This window comes from Ursus maritimus, unplaced genomic scaffold, assembly GCF_017311325.1.
Source record: "Ursus maritimus isolate PB19 unplaced genomic scaffold, ASM1731132v1 scaffold_2, whole genome shotgun sequence".
Classification (NCBI taxonomy): domain Eukaryota; kingdom Metazoa; phylum Chordata; class Mammalia; order Carnivora; family Ursidae; genus Ursus; species Ursus maritimus.
The window spans coordinates 10139466-10149783 of NW_024424452.1; the positions used below are offsets into that span (position 1 = coordinate 10139466).

The following is a 10318-nucleotide window of genomic DNA, read 5'->3' on the forward strand; positions in this document are numbered from 1 at the left end:
AGAGAGGGGCTGTAGCACTTTTGCCTAAGAGTGCTGTAGGCATAGCCCCCCCCAGAGATTCAAGGGGGTTCTGAGGGGCTCTCTCTCTCCCCACAGCTGCAGCCCAGGCAGCTGCGGCCGCTCAGGCAGCAGCCGCGGCCAAGGCAGCCAAGTTCGGTAAGTGCCCCAGCCCTGCCTGTCCCCACGCCAGGCCAGTGCCCTCCTCTCCTCCCCAGCCCTGCCCTCCCAGGGGGGCCAGGCTCCAAGCTCAGAGCGCTCCTGCCCCCTCGCACTCAGACCTCTGCTTCCCTCTCTGTCCAGGTCAAGGTCGGGGGAGGGGGAGGGTGGTCCCTGGCCCCACCTTCCAAAGCCACTCTGAACCCTTCTGCCCTCTTCAATTGCCCACCACTCTGCTTACTGGGGCCCGGCTTATCACCTCCAGCCCCAACCAGCAAGTCGGAGGTGGCCTTGCAGCCATTCTGTTCCCCACACCACCCCCACCCTTCGCTCTCCCAAGAGGTGGGCGATTCTAGGGCCAGAGCTGACGCCCTTCGCTCCTCCAGGTGCTGGAGGAGCAGGAGCCTTGGGAGGTCTGGTGCCAGGGGTCGGAGACGGAGTGGCAGGTGTCCCAGGCACAGGAGTGGTGCCAGGTGAGCCGTGCCCCCAACTCAGAAACGAGCTTGGCTTGTCTCACGGAAGGAGTTCTGGCATTGACCAGGTCAAGTGGATCATTTCATGGACTGGGAAGACTTTACAGAGCCCAGAGATGGGGAGGAGGGCGGGCAAATTCCCCTACTTGGGAGGGAAGACCCGCCGGGGGATCCTAGCTTGCTGGGGAGGCTTGGGAAGTCTGGCGTCATCAGCTGGGCCTCGGAGCTCCTTTACTCCAGTGGCCCTTCTGGTTCCTGACCAGGTGGGAGGGCCTGGGCCACCTTTTGTTTTTGTTTTGTTTTGTTTTTAAAGATCTTATTTATTTCACAGAGAGGGGTAGAGAGAGAGGGAACACAAGCAGGGGGAGTGGGAGAGGGAGAAGCAGGCTTCCCACTGAGCAGGGGGCCCAATGCAGAACTCGATCCCAGGACCCTGGGATCATGACCCAAGCTGAAGGCAGCGCTTAATGACTGAGCCACCCAGGCACCCCTGGGCCACCCTTTGGCTCACCCTCTCTCCCCCACCAGTCAGAGGCCAAGAGAAGAGATAAAGTTACAAGGAGATTAAGTTATAGACTTCCTTGGTTGTTTTTCCCCACCCGATTTCTCTTCTGCATGCCTTCTTTCTGGGAGAAAATTTTTCCTTTTGAGGTTCCCCCCAAAACAAGCTGTTTCCTCCAGTTTGGGATACAAGCACTGCTAGGATTTTTTTTTTTTTTTTTAACATCCTCTTCAGCAGAAAGCTGCACAAGCCTTCTAGAGGCTTAGGAGAGGGTCTGGGCTTCTACCCATCAGCTTGGGGCTCGCCTCTGCCATAACCAGAGCTCCAATGTCACAGTTCCAGAGCTGCTTCTTGGGGAAAGGATGTGCCCAGGTTGGCTAGTGGGCCGTCAGCAGGCCTGGAAGCCAGGGCTGTCTGTACTTCCCTCTCGGTCTGTAGGTTGAAGAGGCATCATGGGGAGGGTCTTCTGGGGGAGGAGACACTTCCCTACAGGTGGTCTTTCCAGAATAGGGGAGGGGGAAGGGGATGTGGAGAGGGGTGTTAGGGACTGCCCCCTGATCCCTACCCTTCACCTCTCCAGGAGCAGGGATTCCAGCCGCTGCAGCCGCCAAAGCCGCTGCCAAAGCCGCCCAGTTTGGTAAGTGTCCCCCCAACCCCCCCATTCTGCTCCCAGCCCCCATGCTGGAGCACTGCTCTCTCTCATGTTCCCTGCTCTGGGGTCTGGCAGCTCAGCTCCCCTCAGGAGGAAAGCCCCCTTGGGCTGTTACATTCTGGGCTTTCTCACCACCTTTGGCCTATCTGACCATCGTTAGGGGTGCGCGTGAAGGGCTGAGCCGAAAAGCAAAGTGAGAACAGGCCCTGGCAAGCCCTCCAGGACCTGGCTCCCCAGCCTTCCCAAAGCCCTTGCTGTCTCCTCCAGCTCCAGCCCAGCTCTAGCTGGGGCCTGCCCCGCTCTGGACCTCAGGCTGGGCTCACCGGATCCCACCCTCCTACAGTATTTCTTGCTCCCTGACAAAGCTCTCCGTCTCTTGCTACCTCTGAAGCTCACCCTGGCAGCCCCAGGCACCCACACCCTCCTGAATATGGCCAGCCACAGCAGCCCCATTTTAGATTCCAACTGTAAGCCTGGGCCAGAGGGGTCCCTATACCTTGGCTTTAGGGACCTGACAACATCAAGATTCTGATCACAAAATTTAGCACTGTCTAGGCCAGAGAACATCTTGACTTCAGGTCTACTGATCCCCAAACTCACGTAGAGCAAACGACCCCTTTTTTGCCAAGCCACTACGTGTGGAGGTAATCCTTGCACCAACTCCATGGGGTTGGTGCTACTATTCCCATTTTACAGATGTGGAAACTGAGATTCTAAGAGCTTGAGTCACATGCCCACATTCGCTCAGCTCAATGGCGGCTGAGCTGAGCTTCGAATCCAGGTCTACCCGTCTTGCCGAGTTCCCTTTACTGTGTCACTGACTCTGTCACCCTCAGAAGCCCCAAAAGGGTCCTTGTCCTCCAAAGGTTAAGAGCTACTGATCCTGCACATGCCTCCTTATAGAGACGAGGAGGCCGAGGGCCCTTGAGGGAAAGTAACTTGTCCGACGTCACACAGCAAACCTGGGTCCGGGCTGGGACAAGATCCCAAGGCTCTTGACTCCCAGCCCACTGCTCTTTCCATTGGCTTCTGTCCTTAGGACTTGGTTAAGAATGAGCTCTTCTCACTCTTGTAGGGTTAGGGCCCGGTATTGGCGTGGGTCCCGGTGTGGGTCCCGGCGTGGGTCCTGGCATTGGTCCTGGTATTGGCATTGTCCCCGGTGCTGTTACAGGTGAGCTGCCTGACTAAGTGGGTCGAAGGGGCCTCTGAATCCTCCCTGCGTGCCGTCCCTAAACCCCCTCCCTCTCTCTGCAGGAGTAGGGGCCCCCGCTGCAGCCAAAGCCGCTGCGAAAGCAGCCGCCAAAGCCCAGTTCCGTAAGTACCCAAGCCTGAGCTGCACCACGCCCCCCCCCCAATGATACGCAGCCTCATTAGGTCCCAGAGAGGCCACCAGAGGGTAGGAAGCACAGATTGAGCATGAGGGAGACCTGGGTTCAAGTCCTGAGTCCCACACTAGTGAAGTGACCTCTGAGTTCCCTCCCTGTCCTCATGTGTGACACATGGGGTGTCCACAGCCACCGTGTAGTCCTGAATGCCAGCCTGGGAGGGGCTGGACTTGGCGGTCAGTGGGCATTTTAGGAAGACCATTCTCGGAGGCAGTACAGAGGGCAGGTTCAGCGACAGGTGGCCCCTGCTTGCATCTGGGTCCCCGCCCTTGGGTCTGACTCAGCTCCCCGGGCAGGACACCCCTGTGGGTGCGTGCTCCCTGCCTGCTGCCCCCCCCACCACTGCTCATCTCCCCCAGGGGCTGCAGCTGGGCTTCCTGCTGGCGTTCCTGGATTAGGGGTTGGTGCCGGCGTTCCTGGATTCGGAGTTGGTGCTGGCGTTCCTGGATTCGGAGTTGGTGCTGGTGTTCCCGGATTTGGGGCAGGTGCAGGTGAGGGGCCTTCTAGGGCCTGGGCAGAAACTGCCCCCTGAGCTCAGAGGAGGGAGACCCCCTCTTCCTTCCAGCACATCCCCAGCAGCCTCACTCAGGGGCTCATAGTGAATCCCCCATTAGGTTCTCTTGAACAGAGACGACTGGGGTAACAGATGGGTGGCAGGCCAGGCAGAGGGGGCCCCAGGCTGCTAGATTTCAGAGTTTCTGCCTGCTCAGTTAGAGGAGTGACAGGGTTCCAAACAGAAAAGTCACCCACTACCCAGGAAAGGAGGGTGGCGGTCCCTGGGGCCAGCGGGCATGAGTGGGCCAGTGTGGCTCCCCTTGAGCAGCGCACTACGGCAAGGGGGCCACTAGGACCTCCAGTTCTTCACCTCCTGCCTGCTCCGCATCCAGCCTCAGGCAGATCACACTGTGCCTGGAAGAGAAGGAAGGGGCAGATAGGAGGAGGAGGCACAGTTCAGCCTTCAGCCAGCCCCCGGCCAGATTGGCAGTGGCACGGTTAGATACTGGAGCTCGACCTGGCCGGCTGATCTCCTGGCTGGGGAGCTACAGTTTCAGAGCTTTGAGAGGAACGATGAAGGCTGAGGAAGTCAGGGAGGGCTCCCTGGAGGAGGCAGAACTCCCAGGCCCAGATCTCAGCTGCTGACCAGCCCCCTTTCCCTTTCTCTCTTTTCCCCAGTACCTGGAACCCTGGCTGCGGCTAAGGCAGCCAAATATGGTGAGTGCACCCCACACACGGCCCCCTGTGGTTGGTTTGCTTGCTGTCCCACCAGCCCTGATAACACCTGGTCACCCATCTCCCCTCCGCGGGGCCGGGGCCCAGTGCCCAGAGCCTGCAGCACAGCGCTGGGAGGGTCAGGGAGGAAAAAGGCCGTTTCTAGGACACACTAATGATGGGTGAGGAGACCTGGCCCCAGCCCGCTAAACGCCTATCATGCCTCCAGCTCCAGGACAACTCAAAATGCCCCTCACAGTTCCAAAGCCCCTAGTGGCAGTTCCTTCATGAGGACCGTGGCCCCTCATGAAACTGTCAGTCCTGACAGTTTCATGGGACACAAGGCCAGGGGCCAGGGCCCAGGCCTGCCTTGCCAGCAGAGCCAGGACACCTCGTCTAGGCCCCCGGCCTCCCGCCCGTCTTGCTGTCAGCATGACTGTGCCTGCCACGAGCCTGGAGGACGTGGCAGCCCCGCCTGGACAGACAGACCCACACTGTCTGTGGCCCCCACATTCCTGGCCTCCTAGGAGTCGGACCAGGGCCCCTGCCAGGGAACCGCCAACCAGCCCTGGCTCATCCACTTGGGGCCAGTTTCCACCTCGGAAAATCCCGGCTTCCTCAGCCCCCACCCCCCACAGGCCTGGTGACCCACAGGCCCCTCTTCTGTTCCTGGCCCGGCGGCTGGCCTGCCTGAGTCTAACAGACGTTGCCAGGGAAACAAAGCAGTTGAGGGCGCTGGCTCCCAAGCCATGTGTTGCCTGTGGAAACTTGAGGACATTGCTTAATCTCTGCTGTGCCTCAATTTTCTCATCCGCAAAATGGGGTCTATAGTGGTCCCTACCTTCCCTCCCGCAATGAGTATTAAGCAGGCTACTCAGAGAACCATGAACGTTGCATCAAATGTTAGCCGTGGCCACACCCAGCAGCTCCACACTGGGCAGTGGTTCAGAACTCAGAGTACGTGCGCGGGGCAGGCCGTCCCTGCGCTCCCCAGACACCTGCAGCGTGAGCGGGGTGAGGGTCATCGGCTCTGGGGCTCAGAGAGGCGACAGCTATCACAAGAGGAGAAAGCAGAATTTGAACACAGGGCTGTCAGAACCCGAGACTAGTCTTCCCCCTCGGCAGCTCATAGCCTCCACCATGGCCACCAGTGGCTCCCAGCACTAGCCGGCTGCGAAGGAGAAGAAATGGGTGGGCCAAGGCTGAAGGCCCCCCCCCCTTGCCCGATGGGCCAGGACAGAGCCAGGACTCAGACCCCGGTGTCTGTCCAGTGCCCATTCCACTGGGTCACGTGGCTTTGGCCACACGTCTGCTTGCCTAGCGTCCCTGGGACAGGGAGCCCCCGTCCTGAAGAAATTGGGGTACCGACTTTCCATCTTCTCTCCATAGGAGCGGGAGGGGTCGGGGCTCTCGGCGGAGTAGGTGTCCCAGGCGGTGTGGCAGGTGAGTCGAAAGCCCAGGACAGGCTGGGCAGGGAAGAAGACTGGCCAGTGGAGATCCACCCCCCCAACCTGAGCTCCTTCTGTGTCCCCAGGAGTTGGGCCTGACGCCTCAGCCGCTGCTGCCAAAGCCGCTGCCAAAGCCGCCCAGTTTGGTGAGCCCTGGTTGGGGGGGGGGTGCGGCCGCCTGGCCCCTGGGGCTTGGGCGGGGGTGGGGGCTCTGACCATGCACGGGGCCCTCAGGGGCATTGTCTCCTCGGAGCCCGGCCCACACCCTGGCCCCACTATGCCCTGCAAGGCCCCGGGAGCTCCCCCTGCGTCCTGAGATGAGAACCCACCATCTGCAGACGGACTCACCAATCCCACCAGCAATGTAACACACAGCTCTCTCCACAGGCCTCGGGGGAGCCGGAGCCCTGGGAGCCGGGGGGCTCGGAGTTGGGGGGCTCGGAGCCGCAGGGGCCATCCCAGGGGTTGGAGGCTTTGGAGGTGAGGGATTGCTCCAGAATCAGAGGGTGCGGCAGGCGTGTGTAGGAGAGAGAGACAGAGAGAGACTGAGCGTCCTTCCCACCTGCCGCACCTGCCCCAGGCCGGCCGGCATCTGGAGGACCTTCAGCAAGCACACGCTGGGGCCACCCCGTGCAGCTGGGTGCCCCCTCCTCTCCCGCTCCTGTGTCAGCCTACTCGGCCACTTTTAAGTGGGAGTTCATCAGGAGGGTGACGGTTGTGCCCATTTTCCAGAGAAGAAAAGCAAAGTTGGGAGGAAACTTTTTTTCCCCAAAGTCTCTGCCACCATGGGGGAGGGGATGACTCTTTCCTCGGTCATCATTGTGTCCCCCTACCCAAACCGACCTGAATCTCGTCCTGTGTGCTCCACATTGGACACACAGGAAGAGCTCACTGAAGACTTGGGGGAAGAGGGGTGGCAGGTGGATGGTGGCAGGTGGTGAGTGGGTAAGCAGACCAGGAGGGGACATGACTCTGGGAGGGCCATGCTATTCCTGAGCCCTCTTGCCCCGTGTCTCCCCAGGTGTGCCCCCAGCCGCAGCTGCTAAAGCAGCGAAATTCGGTGAGTTGCTCTCTCTGCCCTCCCTCTGCCCAGGCGTCAGGCTGTTTCTGCCCCCACCCCCACGCCCCGTCCCTGCCCCAGCTCCCACCTCAGTCCTGCTCACCCTCCCCTGAAGGCCTGCCCAGGGTATCCCTGACCCCAGAACCCAGAGAGGGTGCCTCATCCGAACCCCCGTCCACCCTCTTCTCAGATGGCGCTGGCCTTGTTGGCATCCTGGGGGCCACCAGGCCATTCCAAGTTGGAGGTAGGGGCCATCTCTCTGTGAGATCCTCTGCTCCACTTGGATCTAGAGGCCTGTCTGGCTAGCAAGGGGGACTTCCAGAGCCGCGTCTAGCACAAGGACACCAGAGAGTGGGTGGAGGGGGCAGTCCAGGAAACGGCACATCCTGGGCAAAGGGGCAGGCCTCAGGGCCAGGGGATACACCGTGGGTGACAGACACCAGGCTGATGAGCTAAGGGTATGGGGCCCCCTGCCAGGATGCCAGGCGGAGACAAGGCTTATAAGGAAAGCTGCTATGCCAACGAGGGGCGCGTGGCAGGGAGGAGGTGGTCCTGGGCAGAGGGGCTGGAGGTGATGGGGTTGGAGCAGGGCCTGCCCCACGCCAACCCCGAACCCCTCCCACAGGAGTTGCAGCAAGACCTGGCTTCGGACTGTCTCCTATTTTCCCAGGTACATCCAGGCCCCCTGGCCCCCGGCCCCATCCTGCCCACTCCCCGGCACCATCTGCTCAGAAGGGCGGAGCTAGGCCCCAGGGGTAGACCCATGGCCTCCCTTACATGAAGCCAGGCCTCCCCTCATTCTCTTCTCCCTCCCCTGCAAGGCCAGGGAGTACCAGCTTTTCCAAAGCACCACGTTCCAGATGAGGCAGACTGAGTTTCCGACAGTGCCAGGGACTTGCCCAAGGTCACACGATCAGTGAGGCAGAGCCCAGGACTCCTGACACCCAAGCCCAGAACTCGGCTGCCCGGGGTGGGGGGAGGTTGGGCAGGCTCCCCAGAAGCAGATTGACTCACAGCCCCTCTCCTTGTCCTGCAGGTGCTGGAGCCGGGGGCCTGGGCATTGGCGGTGAGTCGGGGCCCTGAGCTACTTTCGTGGAGTGGGGGGCGGGTGCTACCGTGGCAGCAGTGACTGTGGCCACGGCCCTGGGCTGGCCCTCCGATGCCAAGGAAATTCAGCCGTGGGATGTAGGGACGGGGGCAAGGATCCCATTCCCAGGGCTCCCGGCCTGGCATTTAATAGGACAGCAAGAGACAGAGACCTGGGCCAACCCTGGCCTCTGGTGTAACTGGACAGCCTGACGAGACTCCACAGAAAAGGAAAGGAAGTGTATAAGGAGAGAACAAGGTCCGCTCAAGCAGGTGGTCAGGGAGGCTGAAGTCTAGGGCACATTAGGTGGGACAGTCTGCATGGCCGGGATCTGGCTGGTGGGCGGGGGCACCCTCCTAGCTGCTCAGACCTCCACAGGCAGGATATAGTCCATAAGGAGCAGAGCGGGGGTCAGGCTGGGTGAGACCGAAGGCCAGGCTGGAGGCAGGAAGGTCTTCAGAACCTTCTGTGACAGGCTGGAGGCCTGGTACATGGTGGGTATCCTGCGAGAGGTGGCAAAGCCTGGCCCTCTCCCCAACCCCCACCCTTCCCTCCACAGGCAAACCTCCCAAGCCCTACGGAGGGGCCCTGGGAGCCCTGGGATTCCAAGGTGAGTAGAGACTCAGAGAGGGCAGGGTGGGGAGGGGCAGACAGAGGCCGAAGGCTGGGGTCCACCAGCCTGGGAGAGGGGCAGCACGTTTGGACTAGGCCTAGCGGGCAGGGAGAGGGGAAGTTGGGGGGAGCTGGACACCTCACTCCCATCCCTGTGCCTACCTCCATCACAGACACCCAGAGCTAAGGGTGGGCCTGGGACCCTCCAGGGGGTCCCAAGCCAGGCCTGGCAGCTTCTCCCTCCCTGCTGCCCACCCCACCCCCACTGGGAGGAGCNNNNGGAAAGAGAAGGGAGGAGGGCAAGGGAGGAACAGAGGAGACAGAGAGTAAATGGGACAATGGACCCTAGAGTCAAGGAATTTGAGGGGTGGATGGGAGGCCCACGGTGCCCCTAGCCAGGCAGGGAGGGCAGAGGCCACCACCTGGCCCACATCCTCGCTCAAAGATGCAGACGAGCCTCTGGAAGTGTGGGGGGCAGGTAATGGTCACCACCCCCCAAGGCACCTCCCAACAGTGCCCAAAGGAGACCCAAAGAGGCTCAGCTCCTCTCCTGTGTCTGCTTAGGCTATGGATACCCCTTCCATCCCCACCTGCTTCCCACTACACAGATGGGGCAGTTGGGGCCAGGGCAGAGGGAGGCAGAGGCAAGACCAGCCTGACCCTCTCCAGGGTACCAAGCTCTCTGTCAGGCACCACCTGATGCCTGTGGCCTGATCACGCTGCTTTCCAAACACCCTGGATGAGCTTCACAGGGAGAAGCCCGTCCCTGCCCCCCTTGGCTGCTCACTGCCACCAGGTGGCGGTAAGGAGCCATGTCGAGCTCCAGCAGGGGTAGAAACTACTCCAGGCCCTGTTACCAGACAGTGGTGCCTTCATGGCTTAAAACACGGCTTGCCAAATCAGTGTGCTCACAGCTGCTGGCTGAAGGCTTCCCAAACACAGTGGACTCAGAATAAAGAGACCTTGTCCAGGCCAGGCCCCTTCCCCTCCCTGAGCCTTGATTATGCCACCATCCCCTGGGCCCTGCTCCCACCCTCCTGCGTGGTAGAACTTAAGGGCAGTGCAATGGCTCAGAGTTTGGAGGGAGGTTGTGGCCAGGCTTCTTATGGCTTCGGAGCTTCTGTTCCCCACTGTGTTGATGTGGGCATGAGAAGAGCTTGGAGCTGGTCCCAGCAGGCAGGGGCTTGAGCAGGACCCGGGAGGGGTCAGACTGTCATAGGTGCCTCCTCCCGCCCAGGTGGGGCCTGCCTGGGGAAATCCTGTGGCCGGAAGAGAAAGTGAGCTTCCCAGGACCCCTGACTCGCGACCTCATCAACGTTGGTGCTACTGCTTGGTGGAGAATGTAAACCCCTTGTGACCCCTCCCTCCATTCCCCCTCCCCAGTCCCCACCCCGGGAGGGGACAGGCCAGGCTGGGTGGCCTTGGAAATCCACAAAGCAAGGAAACAAGAGTGGTGGCCAAGTGGGCCCCAGGAGGCCCCCTACTTCAGAGGCCAGGGGTGGGTGGGCTTAGCCCCCTGCCCCCACCCCCTTCCCACCCAGGAGCTCCCCCTCCACACACTCTCCATCTCCAGGGGAACTTGGTGCTATGTGCTGGTGCTCTCATCTTCCTGGGGGGAGGGAGGAGGGAAGGGCAGCCCCTCGGGAACCCCCTCCCTGGGGCTCCTCTGAAGATGGTGCGGACACTCCCTGGGCAGTCCCACCTCCCCCTGCCCACCAGAACCGCCCCCCCCCC

At 61.2% G+C, this 10318-nt stretch overlaps 1 protein-coding gene across 4 annotated transcripts in view; it reads left to right on the forward strand.

Moving 5' to 3' along the window:
- ELN (elastin) overlaps positions 1-9942 on the forward strand; it is a 30268-nt gene extending 20326 nt beyond the window's left edge. For 3 of the 4 annotated variants that reach the window (XM_040634947.1, XM_040634950.1, XM_040634948.1), the window contains 15 exons: positions 97-156; positions 543-629; positions 1712-1768; positions 2859-2954; positions 3038-3097; positions 3528-3659; positions 4342-4380; positions 5767-5820; positions 5912-5971; positions 6213-6305; positions 6847-6885; positions 7511-7555; positions 7922-7951; positions 8532-8582; positions 9822-9942. In XM_040634947.1, coding sequence (XP_040490881.1) covers positions 97-156; positions 543-629; positions 1712-1768; positions 2859-2954; positions 3038-3097; positions 3528-3659; positions 4342-4380; positions 5767-5820; positions 5912-5971; positions 6213-6305; positions 6847-6885; positions 7511-7555; positions 7922-7951; positions 8532-8582; positions 9822-9865 — 947 coding nt within the window. In that variant the 3' untranslated portion in view covers positions 9866-9942. The remainder of the gene's footprint in view (positions 1-96; positions 157-542; positions 630-1711; positions 1769-2858; positions 2955-3037; positions 3098-3527; positions 3660-4341; positions 4381-5766; positions 5821-5911; positions 5972-6212; positions 6306-6846; positions 6886-7510; positions 7556-7921; positions 7952-8531; positions 8583-9821) is intronic. The other variant, XM_040634949.1, reaches the window with a different exon arrangement.
- Positions 9943-10318: the final 376 nt, after the last annotated feature.